Source organism: Marmota monax, unplaced genomic scaffold (genome assembly GCF_021218885.2).
Source record: "Marmota monax isolate L192 unplaced genomic scaffold, Marmota_monax_Labrador192_F-V1.1 WCK01_AAM20220418_F8-fsc00051, whole genome shotgun sequence".
Lineage (NCBI taxonomy): Eukaryota > Metazoa > Chordata > Mammalia > Rodentia > Sciuridae > Marmota > Marmota monax.
Window position 1 is genome coordinate 4,507,763 of NW_026695202.1, and position 22,778 is coordinate 4,530,540.

A 22,778-nucleotide genomic window follows, 5' to 3' on the forward strand; every position below is an offset into this window, starting at 1 on the left:
CCATTCAACCCAAATCCCTGGGAACCCAGGCTTTTTTCCCCCACACTCTCCTGAAGATTCTAACAGGTAGTCAGGTTGAGATCCTCTGCCGAAACTAGCAAAGTAGGAGACAAGCAATAACCTATCAACAAACCAGCCAAGAGTCCAGGAAAGGATGTCCCAGATCCAGTGAGGCTGTCTTGATTCCAGTTGAAAATAAAAAATTCTCAAAATTGAAAACTTACCTGTTTTCTAATCCTGAATACACATGCAAATAGAATATATCATGATTACTAAATTCTCTGAAAGCAACCACTCTGGAAAAAGTCATAACAAAGCTCAAGTGTTTATTAAGAATTAAAAATACTGTAAAGAAGCCATACAGTTCATTTCACAGTAAACTAAACAAACCTTTTTTTTTTTTTTAACTTTTACTTTTCGGCTTTTTTTTTCCTTTCTTTTTTTTTCTTTTGGAAGGGCAAGACAGCCATTTAAGAACAATACAGCTCAAAGGGGAAGGGGTACAGCAAACAATTACAGAAATGCAGTGCACACACTCCCCACTGACAGATGGGGTCTGCTCCCACAGCAGACCTCCTCAAGGACATCCTGTTAAAACAAAAAAACCTGGCCTACATCCCCCAGGGAGACACCCCACCGCTGTGTGGACTGCTCTCAACACATTTCCTGAAAGACCCCAAAGACACTTTCCTGGAACTCTGAACCTATGCATTATTCGGTAACCTGCCCAAGTGTGGATACAGGTGGGCCACCAGAGACAGACAGGCACCAGGACTCTGGGTGGTGTGCTCTAGCATTCAGAACCATCTGATTCTTTGCATAGTTACCTTTGATATCATTAGATGGTTCAGGAATGGAAAAGACACCCACGCTAGAAAGGCAACCCGCAAGTAACTGATTCTTTTAAAATGAAGACAAGGCATTGCCCTCTCCTGACTCAGAGATTACATCTATGAGTCCTAACCAGTTTTAGGTGGAAGACAAGTAAGAGATATCTCATGAAAACTTCAGCCAGAAGTATAAAAAAAGTAATCTTTCTTAAAGACAATTAGAAAGAAACGTGCCCCACCCCCACCCTTTTTTTTTTTTTTTTTTGGTAACTTGAAATCTGCCAGCCAGACAGGGTATTTGAAGGTTAATCTGCTTCTGTTAATCCTCAATTGAAGCCACTGTCATTTTTCTGACACTAGACACATCCCTTTTAAAAGCCACCTCTTGTGCACCGGGGCTGGGCCTTCAGGAAACAACCAAAAGCAGAAGCAGAGAACTTAAGAAACCAATGGTGTGTGGTAAGAATTGCAAATAAATTACCTGGGCACAGAATGCAATGCCTTGGTGTTCAGGTGGTGTCCACTGCTCTGCGGGGGGGGGGGGGGGCAAAACTTGCGGGGAGGGCACATGGGAGGAAACAACACATTGTTTTGGTCATGACAAAATGGACTATAAATCCGCGCCCTGGACACACAATTCACTTAGATTTTTTCGTGAATCTTTTCAACTTTCACAAACAACCTATCCAGATCATTTCTCAGGTCATCTAGTAGACCCTTGGCTGATTCCAAGTTGTTCTCGTTGGTTTCGATTTTGACCGAGTAGGCTACCAAACTGTCCACAGCAGTCCTGAGCATTTTCAAGTCCGACTCCACCTGGCTCACTGAGGATTTCAGGTTGTCTAGAGAAGAGAGTCTGTCCAGGAAGTCCTGAGGGGGCAGACGCGCGGCCTGGGCTCGGTCCTGACTGAGCAGCGCGTGCACCTGCTCTTGCACCTTCTGCAGCGATTCCACGGTGCTGGGGAGCTCGCCCACGCTTCTCTTCAGCTCCTCCACGTCGCCGTAGAGCGCCAGCTGGGCCTCCCCCAGGCTCCTCACGGTGCCAGCCAGGCTGTCCTTGTCTGCCTCGGACGAGGACCCCAGGTCTTTCAGGTGCTCCTGCAGCGCAGCCAGGCGCTGCTCGTACTCCTGGCTCTTGGTCAGGAGCGACTCCAGGCTATCGGTCTGGCGTGCAGAAGCCACTAGCACGGATTGGACTTCATCCTCTAAGTTCTGGAGCCTGGAGTCCAGACCCCGACTCTCTTTCTGGAGCGCATCTAAGGCGTCGGGGGTTCTGGAGGACCCGTCTTCCTCCGGCCTGTGGGACTCGGCCTTCAGCTGGCGGAGCTCCTCCTCCAGCCTCCGGATCTCCTCCGGGAGGCGGGAGGTCGACTCCTCGGACTGCAGGAGCTTCTTGGTGAGGGCCTGCAGGGCCAGGCGCTCCGAGTCCGCGGCCGCCTTGAAGGCCTGCTGCTCCTGCTTGAGGCTCACCAGCTCCCGGACCTCGGTGTAGACATCAGACTCCATGGTCTGCAGGGAGCTTCTCAGGGCCTCTATGTCCCTCTCCCTGGACTCCGCAGAGGTCTGTATCTCTTTCACCGCAGCCTTCAGGGCTCCCAGGTCCTGCTTGTACCCCTCGGATTCTTCCAGAGAGGCGACCTTCGCCTTCACGTCATTTATTTCCTTCTGGCTCCTCTTCTGGACCTCAGTGAAGATGGCGATGTTGTCATTGATGGACTTGGTGAGCTCCGTCAGCCTTTCCTCCACTGTGTTCTCCAGGGACGTGAAGTCGCGCTCGCGCGCATCCTTCACCACGTGAATGCCGTCAGAGAGGTCTTTGAGGATCTCGTTCTGGAGTTTTTGCAGAACTTCACCGATCCTGCTGATCTCACTCTCCCCCTGTTTCACTGCTTTCTCTGTGAGGTCTTGCTTATGTTGGGAGCTTCTCAGGATAGACTCGAAAGCCCCAAATGTGGTTTGCAGAGACTGTACCTGCAGCCAAAATCCAGACATTAGCTGTAGAAGAGTCATGAGTTTTACAGGTACAGCTACTTTGTTTTCAGTCTGCCCAGCCTCCAGGTCCCTTAACTCTTCCAGAATGGCACTACACTACTCCTCTGAAGAACTCTCCTTTCACATGTAGCCCATGTCATAGTTGTGGGGAACAAACTTAGGACTTCCTCCAAGAGCCCCAGGGATGGCTTATAACCCTGGCCTGAACAATGGGCACTTTCCACCCACCCTGAGTCACATTGACTAGCCAAGCATGGGCACATGTGCTAAGGCAGACCAAGGAGGCAGATCTAGGACTTCTGTTAAAACTACAGGGGAAGAAAACTTTCTCCAAGGGGACTGTTAGCTACGGGATCAGGTAGGCCTGGAGCTGCGTAGACCAACACATGGAATGCCTATCTAGGAATCAAGCCAGCACAGCTGAGAAATGGCCAAGGTTTGCAGACATCATTTGAATCCCTGGATACAGCTATAGCTTAAGGAATCTACTCTTGAACTTTGCAGTTTAAGCCAGTCAATTCTCTCTCTAAGCCACTTAGGGGAAAATTTCTACCTCCTTCAACTGCAAGAGTCTTCAAGTTTTTGTAGGAAAGAAACAGATACTCTGTGCTGGAAATCAAGACAAGGATCCAGGCCTTAACTCATCACTTCCGGCTATGTGGCCCTAAACTAGTCATTGTCCTCCATGGCCCTCATTTAATCTTTATTCTGAAGTACCTCAGAAGCCCAAAGATCCCTAGCACCATCTGCAGACCATTGCCAAAGGAATAAACTGATCCCGCAGCAGGCTCTGGCTTGGTGAACACACTGGGATTTTTTTTGCTTCTACATATTCCTTCTTAAAAAATTCTACCCTGAATGAGGCCTGACCTGAGAACTACCCAGGGGAACTGGTTTAATATATAATGAGGCTGTAGGATGATTAAGAACCTAGGAGGCATTATCCTGACACAGCATTTGGTGCCATCTATAATGTTTAGTTTGGGAAAAAAAAAAAAAAGGAAGAAAAAGAAAAAAGGGAAAGAAAGATCTATCAATTCCCTACCTCTAACAGCCAATTCTCAGGACCTGCAAGAAAGGGACATGGCATGATGTGACCAGCCAAACCCACATGTGGAAAATTGTGCAGGATAAATGACCCTGGTCAATACTGAACAAATGAATGGCATTTTATCATCCATTTAAAAAGTTTAAGAAATTTTCAATCAAAAATGTGCATTTCATATGGATCCTGACTCAAACCAACAATAGAAAGACAGTCTTGGGGAGAATCAATACTATTGTCTGGTATGACATTCCAGAATCTCTGCACCTGGGGTGTAGCTCAGTGGTAGTCTTGCCTAGCATATGGAAGGCTCTGGGCTCTATCCCCAGTATGGTGCCATATCCTGTGTTTTGTTTAAAACAAATAAGGAAGAAAAGAAATAAAAGGAAAGGAACTCTTACTGGTTAGAAATAAATCCTAAAATACCTTGGGTGAACTAATGTCTCTCATTTTAAAATTAGTTCCTGGTGCCCTCTCCCCTAGGTCTGCAGGGTGACATGGGCTCTTCTGAGGGATTAGAGCTTAACCACCAACATGTTCTGAAGCCCTGGACCCACCTGTTCCAGATCAATCTTCTGAATAAGGACAGGCTAGCCTCTGCCTGTACTATGGCCATTTTCCAATACCAAGTACAAATGGAGGAGAGGGGCCAGGTGTGCCCCCCACAGGGTCACAGAGGGGTTCAGGGTCAGGCTGCTCTAACTCCAACCAAAAGATGAGGGAGGGGAAGGGAGGTGGTGAAATGAAACAAGAATGGTAAAATACTGATAATTATTGAAACTGGGATTCATTATATTGTCCTCCTCTTTTGTTTATGCTTGAACATTACCATGATAAGAAGTTAGAAAATAAAGTAATATGGACTCTGTAGCCAGATTGCCTTGGCTCAAATCCTGGTTTTGACACTTCCCTGCTATGTAATCCTGGGTATGGTACATAACCTATCTGTGCCTTGGTTTTCCTCAGCTGCATGAGGGGAACAAAAACAATACCCAACTCACAGGATCGTCATAGTAAGGGTTAAATGAGTTCATATAAGTAAAGTGCTCAGTCATGCCTAAAACACAGTGAAGGTCTGTCTCTATTCCTGTTGCATCTCTATTCAGAAGTCCTGAAGATTCACAGCACTAGCTGCAGCCTGATGTCAAAAGGAAGAATAGTTGAAAACACAATGGGACACCTGGGTTCTAGCTCCAGTCACACCAATAACCACTCTGAGCAGTTACACTAGCTTTCCAAGTCCCAGGTTCCTCATCTTTTAGACAATAGGTCCCTCACATCCCTTCTAAATTCAGTCTGTGATTTTCAGACAGTAGAATAAGGTTCTCCAGGGCCTCCAGAATATTAGCCAATTTCTCTGCCCAACCAAATGCAACCTGAGTCATAAAGGACACTTTGAGAAGGTACTAGAGAGAACTAGACTCTGAAACTAGGTTATTAAATCACAGTACCTGCCTGTTCTAAGCATAGCACTCAAATTAGAGGTGTGAGCGGCCAAGCCCAGCACTTGCCGCACGGCAGGCAAGACCCGGTGCTTTCTGAATAATCCAAAGCATGAATTCAGAGCAAAGGCTGATGAAGAGCTGATCTGCTCCCCATTCCTGAATGTCACCCCCAACCTGGGCTGGCTCGACACATGGTTAGAAAGGGAATTAGATTAGAAATTATGGATAAAACCAAGCCAGTCAACCCCCTATAACTAAAAAAAAACAATGTCCCCACACTGAGGGTACTGTGTTCATCTTTATGTACATATTAATCAACAGGTATTGAATGTACCTGTTCTCCCTACGTATGTGGGATGCCCACTAAGTGGCGAGCACTGGGGAAGAAGCCAAGAGATAAAATAAAAGCTAGGCCAGGATCCCTGCCCTCAGGAACCTAGCTGGGCCAGGAGTGGGGGTTTAGGAACTGTCCTTAGTAATGGCTGACATCAGCGGGGCATTTCTGTGTATAGTAACTATCAAAGTGTGAATGGTAGGTCGAGCATCATCTAAGTCCCAGAATGTCCGATTTCAGAACCAGAGCTCTTAATCACTGTGACATGCTCAGGCAGAGATACGTTCAAAGCACACTGAGGGCCTGGAGAAGAGGCTGCCAACGCCCAGAGCCCCAACTACTGGTTCAGAATCAAAATGAGAAAACCAAGAAATAGGGCCGGAAAACTGACTCTCTCACAAACAGCTTCTCCTTTCATAAACTACTTCTAAGATCACTTTTTGCCACCCTGGGTGTGAGAGGGCAACACGAGCTCTTCTGAGGGTCCAGAATTCAACTGCCAACCTTTTCTAAAGCCCTGGACCCAACTGTGCCTAAATTTTCTGGGTAAGGACAGGCCAACCTCTTTTCCTGTGCTATGTCCATTCAGGTGATCTGGGACAGTTTTCCATACTGATGAACTTTTGGAAAACAAGAGATACCAGGTGGGGAACCAAATCCTACTCCAGTCTAAGATCCCCCACTTATAGTGTGACCTGAAATATGTCATACAACCAGTCCATGTATGACCTGGAATAAGTTACACAACCAGTCTTGGCTCAATGGCCCCATCTGTGAAATGGTGCTAAGTGCTATCTACCTCAGATAGCTAGGAGAAATGAAATTGTGGCCAAAAAGCACTTAATGGAATATCTGGCCCACAGAGACTACTAATTATGAATAATACTACTCTAAGTGCATTTTTCTGCCAAGAACCAAAACTCAACCCCGACAGAGACTTAAGAATCATACAGGGGTTCAAACTTAGGTTGTCAGAGAACAGGCAGTACTGGCTCCTCAGTACAAAATAACTTCCTTACTGGCCTCATAAAAGATGCAGGAAGAAGTGGCCACACACTTTGGGAAATGCTGATAAGACTGGACATATTGAGTACCGTTCCATACCAGGTAAGGCAAGGGAAATATAATGAAATGAACAGCTGAGTGGTTGAGTGCCCCAGGAGTTAGACTACAGTGTGACTCCAGCCCGGCTGCTTGCTAGCTGTGTGACTATGTAGTTATGTAGCTCCACACTTTCCTCATCTGGGAAACGGGACAGGTAATAGCACTCACCTCTTGGAGTTGCTGTGAGGTCAAAAGAGATGAAATATTTTCCTATGTTTAGGACAGTGTCTGACACATAAGCGCACAATAAATGTAAGGCACTGAACAATGGCTTAATTACACTACTAAATTAAAAGAAAAGTGGTCACTGTGTCCTCAGCTTCAGAGCCAAGAGGATTCTTAAAAATCTCTCATTGTGTGGATGGGAAACTGAGGTCTAAAAAGCAAAGTTTCTACACATACCTGGGACAGAGAAGGGGTGAGAATCAGAAAGGAGGGACTAAGGGAGAGACTAGGAAGAAACCTAAGAAACAAAGCCCTGTTTTTTCAATCTGGACTCAAGATGTCCCCATTTAGGCCTCAACTTCCAACATCCCCTAATTTTTCCTAAAATGCTACTCTGCTATAGGCAGGGGAGCCACCTCCTGTCCCTTAAACGTGTTCAAGAATGTTCCTTGCCTGCGAGTTCTTCACATTCCTTCTCTGAACATTCAGCCATCACCAACTAGATGATTGGCTCTACCCCAGACACGGGCCCAGGGAAATTCCACACCTCCCTCTTCCCAATCTGCACAGAGGCGACCCTGACTGCCACCTACCTATGTGCTGCTTCACAAATATGATTTGTCTTTCGCTCTTCCACCGGGCCTACACAGAGCTATATGACTATCAGACTTCAATAAATATTATGATTGATTAGCAAGTGGGTGGCAGAAAGCAAGAAACGGGCTAGTGATTAGACTCCAGCAGGATGTCTATTTTGTAAAGATGATGTGACACTCAGGATAGGCAAAGCAGCACTGCCTACTTAATTCCCTTATAAAAGTCACCTCCCTTAGCCTGCAGCATTTAGCAGGCTGACTCATCCCAGTTGCTCTGCCGGTCTTAAGAGGAAATTCCTAGTCCTGCACACTCAACAAAAGTGGAGAGACTTGGCAGGACCAGCAGCATGCTGGGAAAAGGAGGCAGTGGTTCCGGGCTCACAAGTGGCGGGATTTTTTGTTTCGGTCCTGCAACCAATTTTCCATTCAGCATGACACGGAAGGAATATGGAGGAGGGGAAATTCAACGGAAGGGGTTGCACTTGGTCTGGAAAAGCCACGGAAGGATGGAAGCTGAGCAACTTTGCCTTGGGAGCTGGGTCCATTCATACCTGAAATAGGCGCTTGGGAACCCTTAACTGGACAGTGGCCCAGACTTTCTCATGCAATCTGCAGCTCACCAGCTGGGGTGTTTGTTAACTCACTGTCTCTCTCTAAGTCTCAATTTTCTGGACTGGAAAATGGAGTCACAACCAGCAGCCCTCCCTCCCGAGGTTGCTCTAAGAATTAGACAGTAGGTAGGTAAGTAAGCCCTCTCAACCCCACATAGATAGAAGTCCTTTTCTCGGTTATGACCTAATATTTTTGGCCTTTCATTCCTCTAAAGCTGAAGTAGGCTATTTCAAAGGCCCACAAGGGCACTCTGGCCCAATAAAGAACAAGGGGCCTAAAGATAGATAATATTTCAGTGGAACTTCGCAAATGACTAGAAATTACTAGTTTTTCCTTCCCCAAGCTCTGGGTCTATTAAAAACCGGCTCAGATGTCTCCCATGGCAGAGCAGAGGTGTGGCCGGAGGCTTCATCGGGATGCCGGGATGCACTGGCTTCCTTTCCAACCTCCTTTTCAGACAACTCTGCCCATTCAGCGGTTCCTAATCCAAAAAGAATGGGCTCCCCAAAGCCTGCAGGCTTCCTTACAGGTCACCGCTAATGTCCTGTGACAGGCCCTTGGCCCACCCTCCCTGCTGGCCGGGCCATCCTCGCGGCGGTCCATCCCTCGGGCCCATTCCTCTGCGGCCATTAACAAAGAGGGTCTGGGACCGCCTGGGAGCCGGGGCCCGGATCAGGGTGTCCGGCCGGGGACCGCCGGGCAGAGGCAGGGACAGGGGCAGGGGCAGGTGGGGCCGGGAGGGCACCGGGGACGACTGGGGCCGGGGCACCCACCTTCTGCTCGACGTTCTGCAAGCCCTGGCCCAGCTCCTCCCGCTGCTGGGAGAAGTCCTGGTGGCTGCGCCGGACCTGCTGGACCTCCTCCAGGACGTGGTGGACACACCAGCCCGAGAAGGCGGCCGCCGCCACCAGGGCGAGGTAGAAGAGAAAGTTGAGCGCCCGGCAGAGCCTGCGCGAGCAGGTCGCCGAGGACGAGGCAGCGGCGGCGGCGGCGGCGGCCGAGGACTTGCCGCCGCCGCGGTGGCCGCCCTTGCCGTGCGCCTGGTTCTGCGGGTGCTGCGGCGGGTGCTGCTGCGGGTGCGGCGCGGGCGGCGGCGGCGGCTGCTGCGGCGCCGGCGGCGGCTTCTTCGCCACGTCATCCGCGCCGCCCGACGGGTGGGCGCCCTTCTCCGAGGGGCTCGCGGCGCCGTGGCCGCCCTTGGAGCCCCTTTGTTTGGCCGAGGGCATGGCGGCGCGGCGGCGGCGGGGGCCGCGGGCGGCGAGGCGGGCGAGGGGCGCGCGGCCCGGAAACTTGCTCGGGCTCCCCCGGGGCCGGGCGGGCGGCACGCGGGCGCTGCTGGCGTCGGAGCGGCCGAGAGAGCGGGCGGCCGAGGAAGGAGGCCGGCCGAGGAGGAAGGAGGAGGGGGCCTGCCTCCGCCGCCGCGGCGCCGACCCCGCCTCCCGGGAAGGGAGGCCGCGCGAGCCGAGCCGGGAGAGCCTGCCACGCACGCCGGGCCGCCGCGGCCCCTCCTCCCGCCGCCACGACCCCAGCGGGGGCGGGCCGGGCGGGCGGCCGAGCGGGCCTGCGGGCCGGGGGCGTGGGCCGGCGGGCGGAGGCCCCGCGGGGCGGCGCTAAGGCGGCCGCGGAGGGCGGGGGCGGCGGGCGCGGGGAGGAGGGCGGGTCGCCCCCTGCTCGGGCTGGCGGCGGCGCTGGGGCGGCCGGGGCGGGGAGGCCGGGCGGCGCCGGCGAGCCGCGAGGACCCTGCGCAGTGGGCCGGGCGCGAGCCCGCTCCCGTCCCCTCCGGAGCGGGCGGAGGGAGGAAGTGGAGCCCGGGGGTGGGAGCGAGGCCCGCGGCGGACCCCCGCTCCGTCCCTCTGGGAGCCGCGGACCCAGCCCGCCGCGGGGTTGGGTCTTGCCTCTCCTCTTGGATTGGAAGGCAGAGGCTGTCTCCAAACCAGCCGGCCTCGGAGGCGTGTTTGGTAAGAGTTTGGCAAAGATTCTTGGGCTGAGGGGAGGCTGTTCAAGGGACGCGTTGATGGAGCGCCCCTGGTAGCCCAGCCCGCTGGCCCCTGGCCCCTGGACAGCACTCTGCCCAAGCTCTCTGGACTCTGTTGTCTTGAGGGTCACAAGATCTTCCATAGCCCCTACTTTGGACAGACTTAGGATTGGTGCCTGGAAGCCAGCAGCAGCCGCACCGACAGGAACACGGATCAGGGTTGTCACCCCTAGTTTTGCAGAAGAAAACAAAATAATTCCAGGCTCCGTGTTTAGCAACTTACATGCGTTCCTCACAAAAGCCCTGGCAGGTAGCAATTACTTTACCCATTTTATAGGAAGGAAACTGAGACAGGCCCCCGACCCCCAACTGATTGGCTCAAGGTTATACACAGATCTGCTTCTTCCCAAAACTGTGGTTTAATCTCCTCCAAATGTGAAGGAAACTGAGGCCCAGGGAAGTTACATCCAGCTAATTGGTGCTAGGACAGGACAGAACCTCCCTCCCAGTTCCTCCTGTATCTGGTCTCTGGTGTGTGCCTGGCTTTGTGCAGAGGAATGCATTTCTTCCCTATCCTCCTCCGGATCTATTTTAAAAGAAAAGACATTTCCTGTTCTTAAAGCCAAGTTCAAATGCCACTGCTTTCCTGATGCTTTCCCTGTGACACCACTTGATACCTCTCATGGGACTTAGCAAATAATTGCAACAAGGCATACTATGTGTTAGTTAAACCTAACTTGAGGGCCCACGGTGTGCCGGACTGAAGGCCTACTATGTCTGTAAACTCCCCTCCTTGCAGGCAGGAAGCACATTGTTTAGGTTTCTCTTTTATCTCACATAAGATGCTTTTAAAATTCTCTAGGGAAGGAGTGAACAGTTATGTTTCTGTCCTCAACAAGCTGCATTGGATTTGAAGAAACATGCTAAGGACTAACACCCAAGGTTGAGAATAGAAATGTAAAGAGAACTTGGACAGCAAACTATTGGGCTGTATGCAGGAAGTCCTTCTGGGGCTGAAATACCTCAAAGAATGGATTTGCATAGGAGAGCAGGGAGGATATTTCTGTGGCAGAAGTGGGGTGAGTTCAGGACACCTGCCTCTGCATGAAGGGTGTGTGCTGCATATAGAGATGAGCCAGTGGAGTGGGTCCAGATGCCAGAGGGCTACAATAGTCACTATTAGTGAGGGAGGCCAGAGTAAATTATAGCAGGTCCTGCAGCGGAACCTGCTATAACATAATCATCTGCCCCAGACAGAGGACCATCCTCACACTTGGTGGCTACCAGGAACGATAGTAAAATACTTGGTTCCACAGGGCACAGGACGCTACCTGGGTGGCACAGAGATGGCAGAGGAAAACGGACAACCCAGCAGATTAGAATGTTCTCAGAAGAACCTGCTTTAAAAACGGTCCAGCTGTGTTCAAATTGTGCTTGGAATTTCTAGTGCACAAAAGAGATCATCCTCCTTCAGGCAGTCATCCATGTCGGGGGCAGAGACAGTGATAATGCAGAACAGCTTGCTGGGGCCCAGCCAAATGCTGGCCCCGGAGGCGGGAGACCTGCTTTTTGAGCCTTGGCTCTGCCACCAGTGTGACCTTGGGAAGTGTACTTAACCTCCTCTCGGAGTTTCAGGGTCACCCCTTCTGTGAAGTGCATCTCTAAAGATCGTATTATTTATATAAACCTCTTTCTTAGAGAGAATAGTCATCTGATATGGAGAACAGTTCAGTGATACCTACGCTTTTTTTTTCAGCTGGCAGACTGCAGGCCAGAGATAGAATGGAAGGATTCTCAGCTTGTGCTTCTACCTGGAAGAACAGAGGGTGGGGCGAGGGGACTGTAGCTTTCAGTGTTTCCCTCTCACCGTTTTTTTCCTCTGGGCGCAGTGAGTATGATGGTTAAGATGGCTCTGGAACAAACCAACTTGGGTTCAGACTCAATGGACTACAGAGTGTGACCTCTCTGAACCTCAGTGTCTTCATCTTTAAGATGACAGTTACAAGAACTACTTTCCCAGGTTGTTGTAAGGATTAAATGAGAGACACCATATGACTCTAGACACATAGAGGAAGGCTCCATGAGAAAAAGGTAGCTAACAATTTGCAGAGTCACCAGGGACAAGTATAACTTCACAGAGTTTCTGTGTCTAGACTTCAAGGATTTTCTTTCATCCTTAGTTCTTGGATCTCCAGCACCATATGTGGCTTACAAACCACACGCTATGATGTGTTGAACTAAAAAAGGCAGCAGTGTTTTCCTTTAAGTAGGGCTCCACTGTGGTGTTTGGTTACACCCAGAGGAGGAGGCTGGCCAGTGGTCATGGGAATGTCTAGGGCAGCAAGGTCCAGTGGCTTTTGGAGATTTCCATTCTGCTGTCCCCTTTTCTGAGCCAGCACAGGACACATTTAGGGGAGTTTCTCCTTCCCTTTTCCTCCTGACTCCTCCATCCCTTCTCCCCAGAGTATACTGGATGGTCAGGAATGCAGCTGGAACCAGAGACATCTCCTCCGACCAACCCAACTTGCCTCATAAAATCTGCGGACAGTGCGGACCTTAGACTATAGGGTGAAGATTTGTAAGCCCACAGCCCTCTCGGTTTCCCTCATTTCAGTTAGAATGCATGGAGCTCTCCCGTGAGGGCCGGTTGCCTCTTCTCCTGTTCCAGGTTGACAAGGCCCACAGAGGCCAACATGAGCCCTGAAATGCTCTCCAAACTGAGGGTGGATGGAGGTGGGGGGAGTTCTCCTTCACAGTTGGCTTTTCGTCCTAATTGCTTTCGGCATCTCCCACTTCCAGTAAACTCCACGGTGAGTTACCTGCTGATGGAGCCACTGGCAGCTCACATGCGGGTTATTGAAACAACCTCCCACCTGGCCTCCCAGACCAAGAACCTGCTGCCCTGTTGTCTGTTTTCAGCACAAAGTCGAGAACATCTTCACTTAAATATAAGTCAATTCATGTCACACCTCTATCCAAAACCCTCTGATGACTTTCCAAGACAGGACAAAAGCCAGAGTTTTTACAGTGACCTCTCTGTTCCCATGTTCTGCCCCCTGCCACCTCTTATCTCATCCTGTTACACCCCTTGCTGACTGCCTTCTGGCCACATGGGCCTCCTTGTTGCTCCTCAGTATGTTCCTACCTCAGAGCTTTGGAATTTTGTTCCCTGGGCCTGGCAACTTTACCCCAGGTATCTACAAGGTTCTTTACTTCTTCAAATTAAATGCCACATTGACCACCCTATGTAAAGGAACTTTATTTAGTTCTATCTTCTATCCCCAGTGCCTAGAATTGCTGGGAGCCATTAGCCAAGTAGGTATGACAATTTCCTTGCCAGCGTACCCCATGTTGCAGTGACATTGAATGTAAGTGACCTTGCTCAAGGACCAAGGCAGATTAGGGTGTTCCCGGTTTTAAGATAATAGTGTTTAGGGCGTTCCCGGTTTAGGTTCCAGGTTTAAGGTTTAAGATTATTCCTGCTGGGAATAGGGCATATCCTGCTGCCTGAGTTCCCCTTGAGTTCTCACGGGATTTAGACAATATATTTTGGAGATAGAAGCCCAGTGGAGGTGGATTTGGGCAGAGAACGTGGATTTGGGCAGAGAACATGGATTTCCCCAGAACGTGATTGTAGACGGCTGGTGTGAGTTCGGGAATAAAGAGTTGCTGTTTGAATCTACAAGCTGTGTGGTGGCTCGTGATTGTGTGCCCAGCCAGACTGCGGCATTTGTGCCCAGCCAGACTGCGGCATAGAATGATGCCTAGTGCTCAAAAAATGTTACAAATATCACATTATTAAAACTTGTCTACATAGGGCCTTCCCTTTCATAAGACATCCAAGAGGGAGGACAGTGGAAGGAAGGAACTCAATGAGTATGGCCTCCAAGAGCTCCAGCACTATGATCTTGGGAACGATGACAATGGCAGTGATGATGGTGGCAACGGTGGGGGTGATTCGATGGTAAGATGGTGGTGATGGGATGGTGACAGTGGTGGCAGTGATGACATCTATGACAGTGAGCAGGATGATTGCTGCCACTGCTGGGCTGCAAGAGAGCTTCAGTGACACACGCCCTGTGGTCTTTGGTATTTACTGATCGCTTGCTGAATGCCAGGCACCGTGCCAGGAGTTTTACCTTCATTACCTCCTCTCATTTCAGTGAGTCTCTGGTGTAGGCACCACAGCAGCACATATCCAGTGCCCATGACACTGGACCACTTGTCCAAGGGGACACTACTTAAGAATTGCAGAACAGGCTAGAATCTAGGCAATTGAGCCTAAAACTCACTCTCTGAGCTGGCATACAAATGTACAGACAGAGGAGGACAGAGGGCCTGAAGGGTAAGTAAACCCCAGGTAAACCCCAGGTACTTCAGAAGCAGTGGGAATGTCTAGTTGGGAAGGGAGGGGAGGAGCCACATCCCAGCCTTCCTCAATCAATTCACCTTTGCAAGGGCTCCTCTTACCGTGCTCTGGGTGGAAGTATTTCACTCCTTAGGGGTGCTGTAGGCAGGAAAAGAAATTATAAGAGCCTCTGCCCTAGCGAAACATTTTTTTAAAATCCCTCCAAATCTGGCTCCTTCTCTTTCCTCTCTCTAGCCTGGTTGCTCTCTCTAATCCCTTCCTCCTCTGTGTTTAGCCAGACCCAGCTTCCCTGCAGTTGCCCTAATTTACCCTCCCATGAGGAACTCAGCTTCCTTGATCTTTTTCCTGCCTTTCCTCCCAACCTGGATAAGGTACCCATCCCTGCTACACCTCCAGCTCCTAGGCTGTAGAACTCACCATTCTAATAGACTAGTTGTTTACTGTTCTCCACAATAGAAGTTTCAGGGCAGAAGACTGATCTGTTCCCTTTTTATCTCCAGTGCAAGGTAGTTTGCCTGGACAGTAGGAGGCACTCAGCATATGATGGATGGATGGATGGACGGACGAACAGATGGGCAGAAGGACAAATAGATGGATGGTGTATTCATTTTCTCAAGCTTCTATAACAAAATACCACCAAATGAGCACTGAGCTGGAACAATGGATATTTATTTTCTCACATTTCTGGAGGCCAAAAGTCCAAAATCAAGGGGTCAGCAGGTTTAATTTCTTTCGAGGCCTCTTTCTCTGGCTTGTAAATGAATAGTCACCTTTCTGTGCCTTCACGTGATCTCACATCTCCCTAGGTGTCCAAATTTCCTCTTCTTAAAAGGACACCAGTCAGGTTGCATCGGGACTCACCCTACAGCCTCCTTTAAACTTAATCACCTCTTTAAAGACTGTTTCCAAATGCAGTCACATTATGAGGTACTAGAGGACTTCGGTGTGAATTTGGGGGTGGGGAAAGAATGGATATGACAGTACATGACTTAGAATGCTATGCCAATTCTCTGCACCACTCTGTCAGGGTACCTAAGAGGATGTTGAGAAAGGCTCAAAGATTTGAGAGTTTAGTACTAGAGGTATCTGGTGAAAAATGCAACATTTTATGAGAGGCTCAGATAACAGTATAAATACATTTTGCTAATGTAACCAAAAAAAATCAGAAGGGGTGTATGGAGATGATCCAATCCTAAGTTAATGAGATGGAGAGGTAACTGGAGGGCTATACTTCCCAGAAAAGATTTTCATCCTGGCCCTGCCTTGCTGGTTATCTGCCCTATCTCCTCATTAGAATCAAACCAGGAGTAGGGTGGGGTTGGAGGAGCAGGCCTCCCTTAGGCCTACCGCTCCCTGCCCCACGGCTACCTGCAAGCCTTTGTTCTTTGTTCCAGGTCTTCTTCCCAGCCTCCAACATCAAAGTCCCAACTGCCTCCTATTATAATATAGTCCTGGATGACCTCTCCATCCCCCACTTAGTCCCTCCACCTCAAAGTTCTTTAGAATGAGGAAGAGTGGTAAGCATACAGACTGGGTTTGATCCTATCTAGAAGACTTACTATGTATGTGGCTCTGGTTAAGTTATCTAACCCCTGTAGAAGTAGCATGAACACTTCACAGGATTCATGGGAAATAATAAACATCCAAAGGCCATCAGAGCTATAAGTTGCACAGTTATCTTTACTGTGTGCCAACTAAGTCAGTCCAGTCCTTTTGTAATTTAGAACCTATGTGGGTATTTGTAGCCATAGAAAAAGCAAAGATAGGCTCTATAATTTGGGAATTATGGTACCCACGACCTGGGGTTCTAGTGAGGCTTCAGTGAAAGATAAAGTCAAGCACCCAGAGTGTTCTGTTTCAGGAGAATGGAGATTATTGCATAATTAGCTTAATATCGTATCTCTCCCAGGCCTCGGGCCTTCAGTTGGCAACACCTTGTCTGCTTATCCACTGTGCTACCTTGCTGCACATTGTTATCTGGGGTATATCATTGACACTAGGAAAATATTTCTTTCATTCAATTCAAACACTGAACAAATTCAAGCATGTGACCTACACAAGGGATCTCAGGAGTGAACAAAGTGGTCCAAAGTCCTGTCCTCATTGAGCTCTGAGATTAGCAGAGCCCAGCCCGGACAATAGCCATTAGTCAAAAGCAGTATGCTAAGTAGTATCAGGGGCTGGGTGGGGGAGGGGACATGGGGGGGAGGATCTGAAGGGTATGGGGTTGAGATGCAGGTCAAGGACACCTCACTGAGGTGACACATGAGTAAAAGACCTGAAAGAAGGGAGGGAGCAGAAGAGCCTCTTGGCAGAGAAAAGAGCAAAAGCAAAGTCCCTTCCCGAGAAGGGAAAGGAGGTGCGCAGTGGATGTCAATGAGCAATTCATCTAGCAAGTACTCTGTGGAGCCCCTTCTATTTATTGAATAAAAGATTAAATGAGCCCAATGCCCAGCGCCTAGCTCTCAGCACATGTGGCTGTTACTATTGTGATTGTCAATTATCCTCACTGTGTCTCTCATAGCACCAAGACCTGGAACCTAGTAAGAGCCAGTAACTAGTAACTACTAGAAGAACTGGGGCTTGCTGTCCTGCACAGGTCATTGTCCCTAACCATTAATACCTGGTTGTCCTTGAAGTTCACCTGCATCAGAGACTTGTTTCCTTAGGTTGGCCTTTGCTCTGGAAATCCGTAGGTCTTAAAGTGACACCACTATTGTACGTAGATGCACCATTATATCCCTTTGATTGGATTCCTCAATCTTCAAAAAGATAGGGAGTCCAGGAGTTTGGACTGTAACTTCTGATCTGTTCCTGGGGCCCCTTCATTTACTGGCCATGTCTAGCAGGGGCAGGGAAAGTGCCTGGGTTCTGGGCCCAGGATGCTCATCAGCTTTGGAATATCACCTAGGACATGGTGACCAGGATTAGGCGCCTGCTGTTTGAAACTCAGATATCTGAGATGAGCCTCTGAAAGGTGTCTGCGTAGGAGCGGGGACGGGACAAATGAGCTAAAGCTCTCCAGGAAGCTTCCAACCCAGCAAGCATGTCTGGGGAGTTCAGGAGACTCATCCAGTATGTAGGAGACAATGAGAGCCACTAATGAACCCCCTCTGAGCCTCTGCCAGCCAGGAGACTTCAGGTCCCCTAGAAAGGGGACTCTTTGGCGACACAGGATAATTCTGTGGCTTTCTCAAGCGAAGAAGCCAATATTACCTTTTAACTTAAGCTCTTCTTGTTTGAATAAGCCCAGGTCCCCTTGTTCTTTCTTCAAGCAAGAAAAACACCATCTTTCTATTGGTTATTTTCTCTAATGTCCAGTGAAGGACAAGCAGGCTAGCACTCTATTGATAGGAGGCTTTTATTCAAGCCCCACCATCATCCAGGGGCTTCCAAAACCCCTATCCTACAACCTGGGCTTTTGGGGTGTGATCCATGTGCCACACAGAAACACTTTTCTTTCACCAACCCAGTGTTAACTCTCATTCCCAAACACACCCTCTCGGGTTGGGCCTGCTGGAGTCTTCCTCTCTGTTCCTCTGAAACTGTGCCAACTCCTGTCTGCCAGGATCAATGAACTCTTGCCTCCTGTCCACCCAACCGAAAGGGGCTCTTTGAGGAAGAGAGCACTGGCTTTCGAGTTAGAAAGATGTTCTCAGAGAAAAGTAAGACTGAGGCCCAGAGTGTCTGAGCTGTCCATCCAACGTCACACATCTAGACCCGTCAAGAGTCAGACCACATGTGTCTGATTCTACATCCCCTCTCCCTTCGCCAAGCCACACTGCCTCCTGGGTGGGTGGCCTCCAAGGAATACTGATGAGCACCTAATCACAAAATAAATATTTGCCATCAATTTATAATATAAGGCAGCATGAAAATCAATTTTAAATGATTACCCTGTAGAGGCCAGTTCCAAAGGACTTGTCAAACAGAGGAGATATCAATAAATATTTGTCAAATCCCAGAATGGATATCAGTGACATGAAGGTAAAGCAGTTGGATCCTCCAAAAAGGGATGCTGTTTCCCACCCTCCAGGAGGGAGAATCTTTGCTCTGTAAACAAACTTGCTGGAGGAATTCTCTTTTATGAAAAGAGCTGTGGCTGCATCCTATTCACAACTGCTGCCTTGGTTCGTGGGTTAAGCAACCCGGGGGGCTGGGATGATGTTTGTGGCCCAGCTGAGGTGCACCAGGGTGGAGCCGGACTTTGCCTTTGCCGAGCAACCAGGCTCTGAAGGAAGGCCTGTGTGAATGTCGAGCTCCTCACCATTTCTCTAAGGCAGAAACGTCCCTCTTTGAAAAGGTGCAGCCCCTTTGAAGCTCTCTGGGACTCAAGGACAACTCGATTTTCTCTCTGTTTCTCATCTGGGCCTGTATTGGCATGTTTTCTTTGAAAATATCTTGTGTGCGTTCATCATGAAGGCAGCGAGGAGGCAGGGCTGGCGTGGGCCAAAGGCTCACTGGAGAAGAAGAGGGGAGAATTCACGCAGATGACAGGTGCTGGTTTCCCATTGACTCATCACAAACCTGTTAGGTAAATATTATAAGTTTGTTTAAAACCAAAAAAAAAAAGAGGAAAAAATTTTTAAAAGAGGAAATGGAAGAGAACCAGCAATCTGCCCAGAATACAGTTTGCAAGGGGTAAAAATGAGATTGAAGCCTACCTGCCTGGGTCCACATCCACACTCTTGAGATCCTCCAGAGGCCTCCTGAACCTGTAGCTAAGTTCACCTTGGCCTTGATGCCTCTCTCTTTCTGCTCCCCTCCTTGTCTAACACAATTTATCTCCCATAATTTCCTGTATCAGGTGCCTGGGTGTGTGTGTGTGTGTATGTGTGTGTGTATAGTGGAGATTGAACCCAGGGGCACTTTACCACCGAGCTATATTCCCATCCCATTTTATTTTTATTTTGAGACAGGGTCTTGCTAAATTGCTGAGACTGTTCTCAAAACTATGATTCTTCTGCCTCAGCCTCATGAGTCACTGGGATAACAGGAACTTTAAAAACAGACAAACCTCTGTCTTAATAGGAGACCTACTAATGGTAGGGCCCAGGCGAGAGGATCTCTTAAAGCTCCCCGTTTGACAGGTTTCCCCAACCTTGGTTAAGAGTCACTACACTGTAGGGACCCCATATTCCAGACAAACCCAATCCACACCATTTCCCATACCAAATTCCCTAAGCAGAGCTATAACAGCTGCCCTTTGCCAAACCCTGACATACCTCTTCTCATGTCCCCATTGATCACAGTTCTTTTTGTTGTCATCTACACAGATCCAAGGAGAAGGGAAGGCTGCAGGAAGTGTTAAACATTTGGAGAAATAACCAGTGTAAATACTCTGCTCATGCTAAACACTGTGCTAAATTACAAATTAATAAAATAATTGAATGTAAAAGTATCATGCCAGGGAAAGCCAGAAATAAATAAATCATTTCTTAAATTGTTGATGGGAAAATGGAATCTCTAAGAATGAGGAAAAAGGTTGTTAAAAGGGGAAAGGAAATACCAGTAGCTTAGGAGTCTGAGGCAGGAGGATCACAAGTTCGAGGCCAGCCTCAGCAACTTAGTAAGGCCCTAAGCAACTTAGTGAGAACCTGTCTCAAAAACATAAAAAGGGCTGAGGAATGTAGCTCAGTGGTAAAGCACTTCTACATTCAATCCCCAGTATCCAAAAAAAAAAAAAAGGAAAGTAGATCAGACTTTACATAAAAAAATGTAAACTGCTATATTGAAGATGACAGAAAGCACACAGGAAAATTATTTGTTGTACATATGACAAAAAAGATCATATATTATTATTTTAAAAGGCCATACAAATAGAGGGTAAGTACTCTGAAGATGGGAACACTCTCTATCTTATTTATTTCTTGTGTCTACAGAGGCTTGGCCTAGTACAGCAGACAAGTAAATATTTGCTGAGTGAAGAAATTAAAAACTAACTTCCAACTCCAGAAGATAAGTGAGCAAAAGACAAGAACATAATTCACAGAAGACAAAATAATGATTATGTAACACATAGCATATTGCTAACCCACTTGCCGCATAAAAAAAATAGAAGCACTTAAAATATCAGTGGGTTACTTTTTTACCTATAAAATTAGCTGAGTTTTCTTAAGCTATAAAATATAATGCCAAAATACGTAATGTGAAGTAGCTCCTCTGTTCTGTCATTGATTCAGCCACTTTGAAGACTAGTAGAAATGGGAGGAGTGTCCTTGTGGCACCCAGATGGTCAGCAGCGTAAGGGGAAGTACTGGTTTGGTCTGACCACAGTTCTTCCGGCCCCCATCCGACAGACCCCGCCATCCTCAGGCAGTGCACCCACCTTCTGCTCCAAGGGGAAAGTGATGCACGATTAACGACTGACCGGGCTGCGCTGGGGATTTCTCTCCTGCTCTGAAGGCTTCCTTTTTCTCTGGCTGTGAATCAGTGAGGAGGTAGCTCTGGAAGCTTCCTGCAGCCACGTCTCTTGAAACATGGAGAGAGCGGATCTGTAGCAGGAAAAAGCATGGGATTGGTCTCCAGAGAGAACCCTGCGGGCTTTAGTTTCTCTGGTTCCCCACCTTGCGGAGGTCATTGTCTGTGCCCCTGCTCTTACCCCACGTTGATGAAATGAGTGAATCATCCCATCCCGCGGTTTTTCACCCTTAGTGTGCGAGAGAGGGCTCCCTCTTGCTTGCAAGAGACTATTGCTAAATGTCAGGAATTTTGTAAACTGGTTATTAAGTGGCTGGACCTTGAAATCTGTCCTGGTAGAAGCATTTGCTCTAAAACCATGGTGGGAATCAGTAGTGCCCGGAAATTTCCCAACGCTACAACTCAGGGCCTTTTTTTCTTGTTTCCTTTCTTCCTTTCCTTCTTTCCTGGAGAGCCAGTTGTTAACTAAGCCAGTTGTCAAATATTTACCAACTCTTCTTTCACTAACAATTCAGAGAATTTAGGACAAGGGAGCCAGAGAGGGTGGGAGTCCCTTAATCCCCCATGAGACTTTTTATCATTAATCTCTAATTTACAAAAGAAGAAACCTCCCCAGGCAGTGCCGAAGGGAGGCAAAATCCAAGGGGAACATCATTAGCTGGCCCCTCCCTCAAAGCAAAATTCTGTACATGAAAATGTTCTGCACAGTTGCCCCTGAGCCCCTGGAGCAGCCCTCTCCCTACACCGGAGCCTTGGGGAGACCCTCTTGCAGGGAAAGACGGCACCATGCGCATTCACCTGTGCTGGGAATGCAGCCTCAGAGGAAGAGACCTGGACAGAAAGCACCTCTGGCTCTTAGACCTCAGGCAGCCCAGGCCAGTGAGGGTCCCAGGCCTGCCTGCCCCGTGGGAGGAGAAGGAGCACAAGGAGTGTCCAGGCTTCCTCCAGCAGTTCATGCTCTGGGCCAGCTTTCCCCTCAGACCGCATTCAACAAGTTAGCAGAAATAAGACGCAGATGCCCTTCTCTGATTTCTTTCTGCCCAGTGACCTACCCACTGGCAGAGGCGACCCAGTGAGTGCCCGCCCCTCTGGTTAATCATACTCTGCTTCTTCCTCCTCCTCGTCTTGGGAAGATGAAAGGCGTGAGGGAGGGGTCTGGAGGTGGAATCCCCTCCTTCACAGGCCTCAGAATTATTTGGGCAACAAGTAGGATCACAAACTGTTCCTACCTTCTACATCAGTGATTTAATGTCTGGGAATCAGTTCTCAAGAAATAATACATAATAAAGGAAAAGTTTATGTACAGATTTGTTTATTACTAAGCTATTTAGAATAGAGGAATAAAATTGGAATCCATATAAATGTCTAACAATAGGAGAATGATTAAGTAAATTATAATACACCAACTCGATTTAATGCATTGACGTCATTAAAATTTTTCTGAAGAAATCACAATAAGATGGAAAGAATTCTTACACTAACTAAATGAAAATTAAGATTTAAATTTTATATTCAAAATGACTGGCAATACAAAAGGGGGTGGGGAAGCCACCTAAATTATGCATTGACTGAAAACTGGGAAGATAGACTCCAACATGTTAACTGTGGTTTTCTTCTTTGTGTGTAAAATCACTGATAGAGGAAAACCTATTTTCCAAGTCATAGTCAATAAATTTACATAAAAAAGTGGACACCACGGATTATTATTAAGTATTTCTCTTATGCCAGGCCTATGCAAAGCCCCTTTCTTTGATTATTTTATTTACATCTTCAGCAATTCTATAAGATGGTTATTTTTTATTATCTCCAGTTTATTAATGAAGACATTGAGTCTCAGAGACCTTGAGTAACTTGCCTAAAGCCACACAGCTGATAAGTCCAAGAGCCAGGA

At 48.3% G+C, this 22,778-nt stretch overlaps 1 protein-coding gene and 1 long non-coding RNA gene across 2 annotated transcripts; both read right to left on the bottom strand.

The window, feature by feature from the left end:
• Nucleotides 1-306: 306 nt before the first annotated feature.
• Ckap4 (cytoskeleton associated protein 4) lies at nucleotides 307-9,364 on the bottom strand. The gene is made up of 2 exons (XM_046429707.2): nucleotides 8,897-9,364; nucleotides 307-2,801 (listed from the first exon to the last, which is right to left on the bottom strand). Exons 1-2 carry the CDS (start codon nucleotides 9,347-9,349, stop codon nucleotides 1,473-1,475), a joined length of 1,782 nt encoding a protein of 593 aa, XP_046285663.1. The 5' UTR covers nucleotides 9,350-9,364; the 3' UTR covers nucleotides 307-1,472.
• An 8,367-nt stretch (nucleotides 9,365-17,731) lies between these two features.
• Nucleotides 17,732-21,314, bottom strand: LOC124083071 (uncharacterized). Its single transcript, XR_006848602.2, has 3 exons — nucleotides 20,796-21,314; nucleotides 19,693-19,762; nucleotides 17,732-18,994 (listed from the first exon to the last, which is right to left on the bottom strand). It is a non-coding gene; the product is annotated as an uncharacterized LOC124083071 (long non-coding RNA).
• Nucleotides 21,315-22,778: the final 1,464 nt, after the last annotated feature.

Coding starts and splice junctions, on each gene's coding strand:
- Ckap4 (XM_046429707.2), bottom strand. CDS start 9,349: ATGCCCTCGGCCAAACAAAGGGGCTCCAAGGGCGGCCACGGCGCCGCG. Junction 2,802..8,896: donor TGCAGAACGTCGAGCAGAAG/GTGGGTGCCCCG, acceptor TTTTGGCTGCAG/GTACAGTCTCTGCAAACCAC.